A 13,187-nucleotide genomic window follows, 5' to 3' on the forward strand; every position below is an offset into this window, starting at 1 on the left:
CTATAGTCACACGAGACTCAGGTCCATTTCCCCTTCACCAATTGGAGAATATCGGGGTTGTACGCGACAATGCCTCCCTCCGTTACTATTTAACCGCAGACTCCGCTATCCGTAGAGATAACACGCTATACGGCGTCTCCCTGACAGACAGGGTGCAAACAGAGGGGCGAGATCACGGTGTGTCCACACCCAGTGGGACAGGGAGAATTAGATGAGTGCGGTTTTAATCGAACCGATGGATGCGTTCTGGAAATAGTACCTGCCCCTACACATTTTGCCCGGGCCGGGTACGGAGGCAAAGGGAGATACTGTGTCTCCACCACGGAACACTCATATCAGTATAACGGCTTGCAATGTCAGATCCCGCAACCAAACTTCTGCTTTACACCCCTACGACCCATTGCTATAGGGCAAGCCCGCTTTATCCAAGTTAGACGGCGAGGTACCGAAATCATTAACGCTACCGATCAGCTCCATGATCACCTGCAGGACTATGACGAGCCAGTACAGGCCCCTATTCCCCATTTAGCGGAAGTAGTAAGGGAACTAAGACTCAGAGTCGGACAGTCTGTTAAACTCTACCACCAACTACAGACAAAGATTGAGATACTGGAGAAAGACACCGACACAGAACTGCAGGATGAGAGTTGGTGGAGGAGGGTTTGGAACTGGGGGATGAATGTCAACATCCACCCTTGGATTTGAATTATATCACATACACTGGTCGGAATACAGCAAGTCCTAACGTTAGCATGGGGAATCATGACTTGCCGTTCCTGCAGATATTATGCACAACAACGGAGGTTTAACACCAGAGCTCACATGACAGGCGAGAGGGGCGATTCGAACTATATTAATTTGATCTAAAACAACTGGGACTCCTGAAATCACGTGACTGGCCAGCACGTCAAAGCAGGGAGTACCGGGTGATAAAAAAAAACCATAAATGACATCATATAAATTAGTGTCGGTTTCAGGGGGCTAGGACTAGCCCCTTTACTGAAAGGGGGGAATTGTTAGAGAGAGATATTTTCCAATAGAGCAAAGGCGCCTGTAGCATAATGCATAATGTTAGAATTAAATGTGTGTGTGTAAAATGTATGAAGATGGCTGCTCGTGATTCAGCAAAGCCTCAAGCGATTTCAGCTAGCCGAAAGAGACTGCATTCTTTGTTACTGATAACTGTTGTTTCTCACACAGGAATACATATTAAAAAAAATGAGTTCTGCAGATGTCTCTAATCAACTGGCTTTCAGGCCTCAGACAAGATGTCCTGGTTCATGTTAGAACAATAAGACTCTGTAACAGGATTAAGATAAGGAGACTGCCCAAAGACAGCACCCAAGGACAGTAAGATAAGAGGGGGCCTGGACCATGTCACAAGATCATGAATAATTCTTAGCAACACATGAGGCAATCACGCAGCCACCTAATGTTTCAGGACCACTTCTATTGCTCTATCTGAATCTATATGTAATCCATAATCAATATGATTGGATAGTGTCCGGCCGAAATGGGCTGATGTAACTGTAGTAAACTGTTGTAAAACATATAAAAATCCATGAAACCCTTTGTTCGGTGGAGAGAGGTACCTGGATGCACCAGTGGCTTCATCTCCCCACTGGCGTAATAAACCGTTTTGATGTATGGACCGACCCTGAGTGACGAGTGATTCTTGGAGGGTACATTCGCGCTATCAATGGCATAGTCGGCAGGATATTGCAGAGGCTGTTGGGACACCCCTGGAGAACCTTTTTCTGAAAAAAAACTCTTTTTCAATTTAAGACCATCTATAGATGTACTTACGGCATGTACACTGTGGTATGTCAAACGAATCTGCGGTCATATCATATTCTGCCAGTAAAGAAAGGAGAAAGTCTCAGTGATCACATTATACATCAGTGAAAGTGCTGAATGCGGTTGGCTGTTAATTAACAGTAAATGTACCTCATAATGTGAACAGACAGAGCCCAGATATGTGACTTCCTCTTCATTTTGGGGATATGGGTATAGGGAGGAAAAGTGGGGTTGAGGTAGACGAACATCTATTTGGTATTTAATGGGGGTTAGTTAATCGCTCTCAGTAAAAAAAAAGACTTGAACATGCACATCGCAGCAGAATGCAGGGTCACTTACTGACACGCAGGATGGTCCACAGGTTGGACATTTGATCCAGATTGTGCCTGTGTGCTATCAGTTTACAATGGGGAAGAAATTTAACTCCTTATCCATTTTTCAGGGGAAAACTGGGCCTGGAGGTTTCAGGTGGCCAACTTACATTCCTGATCACACTGCTAGTGCAAGTTTTTTAATTATTTATTCATTCACGGGATGTGGCCGTCGCTGGCAAGGCCAGCATTTATTGCCCATCCCGAACTGTCCTTCACCATGTGGTGCTGAGCTGCCAGCTTGAACCGCTGTGTGGTGAAGGTACTCCCAGTGATGCTACGTAGGGAATGCCAGGATTTTGACCCAGTTCTGATGAAGAAATGGCAATATATTTCCACGTCGGAATGGTATGTGACTCGGAGGGGAACTTTAATGTGGTGGTGTTCCCATGCGCCTGCTGCCTTTGTCCTTCTAGGTGGTCAAGATTGTGGGTTTGGGAGGTGCTGTCGAAGAAGCCTTGGCGAGTTGCTGCAGTGCATCTTGTAGATGGTACACACTGCAGCCACAGTGCACAGGTGGTGGAGGAAGTGAATGTCTAAGATGGTAGATGGGGTACTAATCAATCGGGCTGCTTTAACCTGGATGATGTTGAGCTTTTTGATTATTGTTGGAGCTGCACTCACCCAAGCAAGTGGAGAGTATTCAATCACACCCCTGACTTGTGGTGAAAAGGCTTTGGGGAGCCAAGAGATGAATCACTCAATGCAATATAGCAGCCTCTGACCTGTTCTTGTAGTCACAGTATATATGTGGCTGGTCCAGTTATATTTCTGGTCAACGGTGACCCTGAGGATATTGATGCAGGAAATTCGACGACAGTAGTGCCATTGAATGTCAAGGGGAGGTGGTTAGACTTTCCACTGTCATTGGTCATTGCCTACTGCTATTCAAGAAAGGCGGGAGAGAAAAAACAGAGAACGACAGACCAGTTAGACTGACATCAGTCACTGGGAAAATGAAGGAATCCATTGTTAAGGAAGTGGTATCAGGGCACTTAGAACATCATAACATGATTAGGCAGCATCAACATGGTTTTATGAAAGTGAAATCGTTTTTGACAAATTAGAGTTAGAGTTGGAGAATTAGAGGTTTTTGAAGATGTAACTAGCAGAGTAGATAAAGGTGAACCAATGGATATAGTATATTTAGATTTGCAAAATGCATTCGATAAGGTGCCACATAAAAGGTTATTACACAAGATAAGGGCTCAAGGCGTTAGGGCTATTATATTAGCATGGATCATCATCATCATCATAGGCAGTCCCTCAGAATCGAAGAAGATTTGCTCCCATTCTAGGACTGAACAATCCAATACAAGAACCACAGTCCCAGTCACAAGTGAGACAGATAGTCGTTGAGGGAAAGGGTGGGTGGGACAGGTTTGCCGCACACTCATTCCGCTGCCTGCGCTTGCTTTCTGCATGCTCTCGGCGATGAGACTCGGTGCTCAGCGCCCTCCCGGATGCACTTCCTCCACTTAGGGCCGTCTTTGGCCAGGGACTCCCAGGTGTCAGTGGGGATGTTGCACTTTATCAGGGAGGCTTTGAGGATGTCCTTGTAACGTTTCCTCTGCCCACTTATGGCTCTTTTGCCGTGAAAGAGTTCCGAGTAGAGCGCTTGCTTTGGGAGTCGCGTGTCTGGCATGCGAACAATGTGGCCTGCCCAGCAGAGCTGATCAAGTGTGGTCAGTGCTTCAAAGCTGGGGATGTTGGCCTGGTCAAGGACACTAACGTTGGTGCGTCTGTCCTCCCAGGGGATTTGCAGGATCTTGCGGAGACATCATTGGTGGCATTTCTCCAGTGACTTGAGGTGTCTACTGTACACAGTCCATGTCTCTGAGCCATACAGGAGGGTGGGTATTACGATAGCCCTGTAGACCATGAGCTTGGTGGCAGATTTGAGGGCCTGGTCTTCGAACACTCTTTTCCTCAGGTGGCCGAAGGCTGCACTGGCGCACTGGAGGCGGTGTTGAATCTCGTCGTCAATGTCTGCTCTTGTTGATAAGAGGCTCTTGAGGTATGGATTCGATAAGGTGCCACATAAAAGGTTATTACACAAGATAAGGGCTCAAGGTGTTGGGGGTATTATATTAGCATGGATAGAGGATTGGTTAATGGACAGAAAATTGAGAGTAGGGATAATACATCCTGCAGGTTGATAGGATGTAACTAATGGGTGCCGCAAGGATCAGTGCTGGGGCCTCAGCTATTTACAATCTATATTAATGACCTAGATGAATGAACCGAGTGTACTGTATACAAGTTTGCTGACAATACAACGCTAGGTGGGACAGTATGAGAACACAAAGAGTCTGCAAAGGGATATAGATGGACTAAGTGAGTGGGCAGTAAGGTAGCAGATGGAGTATAATGTAGGGAAATGTGAGGTTTTTCACTTTGGTAGGAAGAATGGAAAAACAGAATATTTTTTAAACAGTGAAAAATGTTTTAATGTTGGTGTTCAGAGAGATTTGTATGTCCTCTTAGAAGAATCTCAGGAAGCTAGCATGCAGGTACAGCAAGCAATAAGGAATGTTGGCCTTTATTGCAAGGGGGTTGGAGTATAAGAGTAAAGAAGTCTTGCTACAATTGTACAGGGCCTTGCTGTGACCACACCTGGAGTACTGCGCACAGTTTTGGTCTCCTTATCCAAGGAAGGATATACTTGCCATGGAGGCAGTGCAAAAATTCACGAGATTGATTCCTGGGATGAGAGGACTGCCTATGATGAGAGGTTGTGTAGAATGGGCCTATGCTCTTCAGTTTAGAAGAATGAAAGGTGATCTCATTGCAACATACAAGATTATGAAGAGGATTTACATGATAGATGCTAGAGGTTGTTTCCTGGCTGGAGTGTCTAGGACTAGGGGGCATAGTCTCAGGATAAGGGGTAGGCTATTTAAGACCCAGATGAGGAGGAATATCACCACTCAGAGGGTTGTGAATCTTTGGAATTCTCTACCCTAAACGGCTGTGGATGCTGAGTCTTTGAGTATAATCAAGGCTGAGATAGATTGTTGGACTCTAGGGAAATCCAGGGATATGGAGATTGGGCAGGAAAGTGGAGTTGAGATTGATGATCAGCCATGATCTTATGTTCATATGGCTCCTGTGTGGCACGAATGTTACTGGCTACTTATCATCTCAAGCCTTGATGTTGTGCAGGCATTACTGAATTTGTACATGGACTGCTTCAGTGTCTGAGAAATTATGAATGGAATGGAACATTGAACATCCCCACTTCTGATCTTCTGATGAAGGGAAGGCCATTGATGAAGTCATAGGAGGTCCCTCGAACGAAGATGCTTCCACAAGAGTTCACAGATGTTTCAATGTAGGACCCGATGTTCCAGCCCTGAACTCCAATTGAGGGGGTGGAAGATGCCTGTGTGTGTTTTAACAGGCTTGACAGAGCTAGGCCTTTATCCAGAGGCAAGGGTTAACCAGGACGACTGGAGACCTGCTCCGCTGCACGGACCTAGTGCGCACACATATCGCAGTGTGGGCTGGCCCGTTCTGCCCCTGGGCTCTTGGCTCTTCTGCGCCCTGTACCCTCATTCGCCGTACCTCCGCCACGATTTCTCGCCGCTCTTCCGCCACAAACATTCGCTGCACCTCTGCCACGATCCCTCATTCCTCCTCCGCCACAAAAACAATCGCCGCACCCCCGCCACGATCACCCACCAAATCTCAGCCACGTTCCCTTATTGCTCCTCCGACCCGATCACTCGTCGCAGGTTCGCCACGACATCCCTCGTCCTCTGCTGTACCAGGGCCCAGCCGATGTTCCTGCCAACACTCCAAACGGCGACCTGGATGCTGATAACGTCACCCAGTTGCCCACCTCGAAGCCATCGCACATTTGTGTCAGCTCGCGCTGAAGCTGCAGTGGCATGCTCCAGCTGTTTTTGAAGCTCCAACCAGCGGAGATGTTCTCACGCAGGTCAGGAGAGCTCATGATGTCCTAGGGCCTGCCGCTCCAGCTGTCTTTGAAGCCCCAACCTGCGAAGATGTTCTCTCGCAAGTCGGTGTGGGCCACGATGATGTCCTAGGGCGCTCCAGCTCTTTGGACAAGTTAGATGCAGGAAGAATGTTCCCAATGTTGGGGAAGGCCAGAACCAGGGGTCACAGTCTAAGGATAAGGGTATGCCATTTAGGACCGAGATGAGGAGAAATTTCTTCACTCAGAGAATTGTGAACCTGTGGAATTATCTACCACAGAAAGTTGTTGAGGAAAGTTCGTTATATATATTCAAAAGGGAGTTAGACATGGCCCTTACGGCTAAAGGGATCAAAGGGTATGGAGAGAAAGCAAGAAAGGAATACTGAAGTTGCATGATCAGCCATGATCATATTGAATGGCGGTGCAGGCTCGAAGGGCCGAATGGCCTACTCCTGCACCTATTTTCTATGTTCCTATGTTAAAAGAAATGTTGTAATTTCAAATCTGCCTTAAGTAATAAAGGGGACTAGTTAGGAGGCAGAACAATCCTTGAAATAATTATCACTGCCATTGGTCTACCAGCAACTCTGCCTATATGTTGGAAAACAAAAAAAAATGTCCGACAGAGATTATGTTTCAAGATGGCACCTTTAAATAGCACTGCTCCAGTTGATTCCCGACTGCAACTCGGCAGCTGAAGCTGTTGTCACTGCCAGGCGGTAAGTGAGGGTGTGCAGCCGAATTTCACTTCTGGGGCGGTGATGGGGCATTGCACATGGTGATGATGTCATCATCGCCATGCGCAGCCAAGCGGGGGCTCTCCTGGCAGGAGCAAGGCACCCTCCGCAAAATCCCCGCCCAATTCCGGGGGGCGATTTTAGCGCCATGCCCGGGAGAAAACCATTTTGTGCCCTGATAGCGCCTCCCAGAAGCGCTAACGGCAGTCGCAATAGAAACGGAAATTTCGGCCCCCTTGTGTCCACCATCATATTACTGGTCACATGGAGTCTGGCGTGCCTTTTTCCCTGCAAACCTCAATTTGTTTTAAGTCTCTCAAACTTACTTTTTACTACCTCTGGTTGTTTAGGTGGATATCTCTCTCGAAGAGTAGGCTTATTTTTTACGAAATAGCATGCCATCTCTTTGTCAGTTAAATTTTTGACAACTCGTGGTTGTTCTGCGAAAGGAAGCAACAGTTATTGAACAGTTAAAGATCTACAATACAAACAAATAAATGACCCCAGGCAGGGCTAGAACTTCACACTTTTAGGAGCAAGTTAGGTTGCTTACTCATTATATATGCTGGTCAAACAAATACTCTGACAGTCAAAAGATTCAATACATAAGCATGCAGTCCTTTGGCACTTCCTGGCTGTTATTTCAAAGCTACTTACTATCTCTACATGCTGAATTATATTCACATTTATGCTTGAATTTCTATTCTTTCCATTTGCATTATTCTCCATATCTATTGTAATGGTGTATGTATGTAGACTCGGGGAGAAATTTGCATTGTTTGCGGCTCCCGCCTCGGTTACCGCCCCCAAACGTGGTGCTACTGGGCCCCGGACACTTAATGGAAAGTGGTTAAATTTGCTGATAATGCCACCCTGTGAGGGGCAATGGAGTTGGAGGAAGCAATACAACAATTTGGACATTTGGACAGATAAATGGCAGGTGAAATTTAATGCAGGCAAGTACAAAGCACTGCACGTAAGGTGGAAAAATAAGACAAATACATACTTCATGAATGGTGTTGAAATAGCTAATGATGAGAAGGAAAGAGATCTAAGAATCTTAGTAGATTTGACACACAATATGTTCAAGTCAGTAGAATGTTAAACCACAGAGCCAGAGGAGTAAGATACAAGTCAGGTGATCAAACTGCACATCTCTTTGGTCGGACCGTACCTGGAGTACTGTGTCCAGTTCTGCTCACCGAGACACCAGGAAGATATTCAAGTACTGGAGGCTGATGTCGGGGATCTGAGATATGAGAAAAGACTGGAAAAATCTTCTTTTTTTGTCCTGGAAAGGAGGTGTCTAATGAAGTAATCTACAGAGGGATCTGAAATATAGTGTGGAAAACGTAAATTCGCAATATTGCTTTAACTTAAATTGTAGGAGCCCTGAGGGTGAGATCTGGTCATTCGGATTGAATCATCTCGCCGCTAAGTTGTGTAGCCTGTGTCGTTGCCGCGCAGTCGAGTCGGACGGTTGGGTTTTCAGGTGCTGCTGGGGACCGAGTAGGATGTCGATCGGCAGGGCCTGGAGGCCTTCGTCACTCCGACAGATTTGGACTTGCTTCATCGATCTTCTTCTCAGCAGCATTAGACCATCACCGGCAATGATCCACAGGGGAAGCTTGTGCATCGCGCCGCCATGGGACACCTGGACCTCCACGCTGACAACGACTGGGATGGTGCCTTTTGTGTAGGTGAGCAGTTTTGCCTGGATTGGGGACATTTTGGGTCGTTCGGCAGGATTTTCCCAGACTTTCTCAAAGGCCGTCTAATTCATCAGCGACTGGCTCGCCCCTGTGTCGATCTCCATCGAGACTGGAACTCTCGGTGGAACAGGTAAATATTCCGTACTCCTCTTTCAGGGGCTGAGCTGCTTCGTCTTCATCAGCGGGGGAGCCCGGGTGATCGGCCAACTCTTCAGCGACTTGTTGAGTAAAACTTCTTCTACACATTTGCTGAAGGTGAACTTTAGTGTTGCAGCCTTTGCAGGTATAGTCTTTGTATCGGCACTGGTGGGTCCTCCACAGCGTCAGCACGGGGCTAGCCGGTTGGTCCCATGTGGCGGACTCAGGGTTGTGCGACTCAGGGCAGCAGTCTTGCCTCTGAAAGCCGCCATTCGGTTCACTGTCCTGGTCGGGTTAGAGTCCCGGGGGTGAGTCATCATCCTTTTGGAGTCGCAGACCGAAATCATGAATGCCTGGCTTACTTTGATTGACTTCTGTAGGGTGACCATAGTGTCCGCAGAGAGCAGCTTATGGAGGAGGCCCTCGTGGCCGATTCCAATATCGAAGATGTCCCTTAGTGCTTCGGTGAGGTGGTCGCCAAAATCACACGGTGCAGCCAATCTTCTCAGATCTGCAGCATATTTAGCAATTTCTTGGCCTTCGGGCCGACGGTGGGTGTAGAACCGGTGTCTGGCTGTGAGGATGCTCTCTTTAGGTTTGAGTTGTCCTTGTATTAAAGTTACAAGCTCTGCATACATCTTGGTTGTCGTCTTCGTTGGGGCTAGCAGGTCCCTCACAAGGCCGTGGACATTGGGCCCACAACTGCTGAGCAGGATGGCTCTGCGCTTGTCCTTCAGCGAGGTCGGTGAGTCCCCAGCCAGGTCGATTGCGATAAAAAAAAGTATTCTAGCCTTTCTACAAAGGCATCCCAATTTGCCCCATCAGCGAATTATTGGAAGTTGCTTAGGTTAGACATATTGTGCACGGAAATTCATAACCTCGTTGCCAGTCGTAGTATATGCAAGCACTCTAATAACGACTCCATGAGGTAAGGGTATAGTACTTGAACTGTAGTGACCTTAGTCCTTTATTGCAGCTCCTAGAGTGAGGACACCAAGAGGTGAGCTACCTTTTATACATGGTTACCTGCAATGTACAGGTGACCCTTAGGTCTCCAGTAGCAGAATCCTCTGGTGGTACAGGTGTGGTGTATAGAGGGTGAAGGTACATTCAGTGGTCTAGTGTTACAATACATACATTAACATGGATACATAACAACACTCCCCCCTAAGCCTTTCCCAAGTCCTTATTGCCATGACATGGGGAGGTGTTCAGTAGTGGACAGTGCGGGGTTGTGGTGAGGATTGTGTAGATCCATTTATTCGTGGCTGCACAACCATATGAGCAGAAGGTGTCTCCAGAATCAACTGCTCGATCTCTGCGTTTTGGAGCTGGAGCAGCGGGTGGAGTCAATAAGATACATCCGCGAGGCTGAGAGCTACGTGGATAGCACGTTTCAGGAGGTGGTCACCCCGCAGCTTAAAGGCGTGCAGGTGGAGGGGAAGTGGGTGACCACCAGACGTAGTAAGTGTGCTAGGCAGGTAGCGCAGGAATCTCCCCGTGAGTCCATCTCGCTTTCAAACCGATATTCAATTCTGAGTATCGGTAAGGACAATGGTGCCTCTGGGGAGTGCAGCCAGAGCCAATTCCAAGGCACCATGGATGGTTCAGCTGCACAGGGGGAAGGGACAAAGAACAAAAAAGCCCTAGTGATAGGGGATTCTATAGTTAGGGGAGCAGACAGGCGTTTCTGCGGCCATAGACGTGACTCCCGCAAGGTTTTGTGCCTCCCTGGTGCTAGGGTCAAGGATGACACAGAGCAGACGCAGAGCATCCTGCTGGGGTGGGGGGGAGGGGAAACAACTAGAGGTCGTGGTCCATATCGGGACCAAATACATAGGTAAAATGAGGGATGAGGAAGAATTTAGGGAGCGAGGAAGAAAATTAAAGAGTAGGATCTCAAAGGTAGTAATCTCCGGATTACTACTGGTACCACGTGCTAATGAGTATAAGAAAAGATGGGTAGAGAGGATGAACACGTGGCTGGGTAATTGGTGTAGGAGGGAGGGCTTTAAATTCTTGAGGCATTGGGACTGCTTCTGGGGAAGATGGGACCTGTACAAACCAGACGGGTTGCACCTCAACAGCGCCGGGATCAATATCCTTGCGGGGGCTTTTGCTCGTGCTGTTGGGGAGAGTTTAAACTAGCTTGGCAGGGGGATGGGAACCTGAGAACGAATTCAAAAGGGAGGGAAGTAAAGCAGAAGTTGGATAGCAAGAATCTAGAAAGTGAATCTGTAAGACAGAGGAAATAGGGCTGAGTAAGTAGTAAGCAAGGAGGTCTTCCTGTGCTGAATGGTATATACTTTAATGCAAGGAGTATAGCGAATAAGGCAGATGAGCTCAGAGCACAGGTAGATACTTTGGAGTATGACGTTATAGCTATTACAGAAACATGGCTGAAAGAGAGGCAGGTTTGGCAGATCAATATTCCTGACTACAGGATTTTTGGACAAGATAGAGAGGGAGGTAAAAAGGGGAGGCGGGGTTGCGGTACTGATTAAAGAAACTATTACAGCGGTGAAGAGGGATGATATGTTAGAGGGATCATCAAATGAGGCCATATGGGTCGAATTGAAAAATAAAAAAGGGGCGATCACACTGCTGGGCATGTATTATAGACCCCCAAATATTGGGAGGGAGATAGAGAAGCAAATATATAGGCAAATTGCTGTGAAGTCTAAAAACCATAGGATAGTAAAGTAGGGATTTTAACTATCCAAATATTGATTGGGACAAATTTAGTGTGAAGGGTATAGAGGGTGCGGAATTCTTGAGATGCATTCAAGACAATTTTTTTAGTCAGTATATAGTACGCTCAACACGAGAGGGGGTGGTCTTGGATTTAGTTTTGGGGAATGAAGCTGGGCAGGTTGAAGGGGTATTAGTGGGGAAGCACTTGGGTGCCAGTGATCATAATTCAGTCAGATTCAAGTAGGTTATGGATAAAGACAAGAATAGGCCTTGAATAAAAGTTCCGAATTGGGGAAAAGTTAATTTTGCTAAGTTAAGGATTGATTTGGCCATAGTGGACTGGAAACAGCTACTTGTGGGTAAATCAGTGTCGGAACAGTGGGAGGAGATCCGGAATGCTCAGGCCAAACATGTGCCCTTAAAGAAAAAGTCTGGGAAAAATAATTCTAGAGCCCCGGATGTCTAGGGACTTACAGGGGAGGATAAAGAAAAAAGGGATGCTTATGTCATATATCAACGGCTAAATACTTTAGAATCTTTAGAGGAATATAGAAAGTTAAGAGGCAAAATTAAAAAGGATATTAGGAATGCTAAGAGAGAGCACGAGAAATTCTTGGCCAGTGAAATTAAAGAAAACACTAAGATGTTCTATAAATATATTAAGAGTAAGAAGGTAACTATAGAAAGGAAAGGGCCTATTAGAGACAATGAGGGTAATCTTTGTTTGGAGGTGGAAGATGTTGGTAGGTTTCTTAACGAATACTTTGCATCTGTTTTCACAAAGGAAAGGGGCAATGCAGATGCTGCTATCAAGGAGGAGTGTGATATTCTGGATGAAATAAATATAGTGAAAGAGGAAGTATTAAGGGGTTTAGCAGCTTTGAAACTAGATAAGTCCCCAGGCCCGGATAAAATGCATCCCAGGCTGTTGAGCGAAGTAAAAGAGGAAATAGCAGAGACCTCGACCATCATTTTCCAGTCCTCTTTGGATATGGGCATGGTGTCGGAGGATTGGAGGACTGCTAATGTAGTACCCTTGTTTAAGAAGGAAAAAAGGATAGGCCGAATAATTACAGGCCTGTCAGCCTAACCTCAGTGGTGGGAAAACTATTGGAAAAAATCCTGCAAGTTGAGGTGTCTGCTGTACATCCCTGTCTGGAGTAAAAATAAAACGGGGAAGGTGTCTTAACCGTGGCTAACAAGGGAAATTAGGGATAGTGTTAAATCCAAGGAAGAGGCATATAAATTGGCCAGAAAATGCAGCAAACCTGAGGACTGGGAGAAATTTAGAATTCAGCAGAGGAGGACAAAGGGTTTAATTAGGAGGGGGAAAATAGAGTATGAGAGGAAGCTTGCAGGGAACATAAAAACTGACTGCAAAAGCTTCTATAGATATGTGAAGAGAAAAAGATTAGTGAAGACAAACGTAGGTCCTTGCAGTCAGAATCAGGTGAATTTATAATGGGGAACAAAGAAATGGCAGACCAATTGAACAAATACTTTGGTTCTGTCTTCAAGAAGGAAGACACAAATAACCTTCTGGAAATATTAGGGGACCGAGGGTCTAGCGATAAGGAGGAACTGAAGGAAATGCTTATTAGTCAGGAAATTGTGTTAGGGAAATTGATGGGATTGAAGGCTGATAAATCCCCAGGGCCTGATCTTTTGCATCCCAGAGTACTTAAGGAAGTGGCCCCAAAAATAGTGGATGCATTAGTGATCATTTTCCAACAGTCTATCGACTCTGGATCAGTTCCTATCGATTGGAGGATAGCTAATGTAACACCACTTTTTT

General features: G+C 46.3%; 1 protein-coding gene across 20 annotated transcripts in view; it reads right to left on the reverse strand.

Annotated features, from left to right (window-relative positions):
• The window catches only part of LOC139264761 (uncharacterized), a 460,034-nt gene that overhangs the window by 200,276 nt on the left and 246,571 nt on the right, over positions 1 to 13,187 (reverse strand). For all 20 annotated transcript variants that reach the window (XM_070881860.1, XM_070881862.1, XM_070881861.1 and 17 more), the window contains 2 exons: positions 7,175 to 7,288; positions 1,807 to 1,854 (listed from right to left, as the gene is read on the reverse strand). In XM_070881860.1, coding sequence (XP_070737961.1) covers positions 1,807 to 1,854; positions 7,175 to 7,288 — 162 coding nt within the window. The remainder of the gene's footprint in view (positions 1 to 1,806; positions 1,855 to 7,174; positions 7,289 to 13,187) is intronic.

The sequence above is a fragment of the Pristiophorus japonicus genome, chromosome 5 (assembly GCF_044704955.1).
Source record: "Pristiophorus japonicus isolate sPriJap1 chromosome 5, sPriJap1.hap1, whole genome shotgun sequence".
In the NCBI taxonomy this organism is placed as follows: domain Eukaryota; kingdom Metazoa; phylum Chordata; class Chondrichthyes; family Pristiophoridae; genus Pristiophorus; species Pristiophorus japonicus.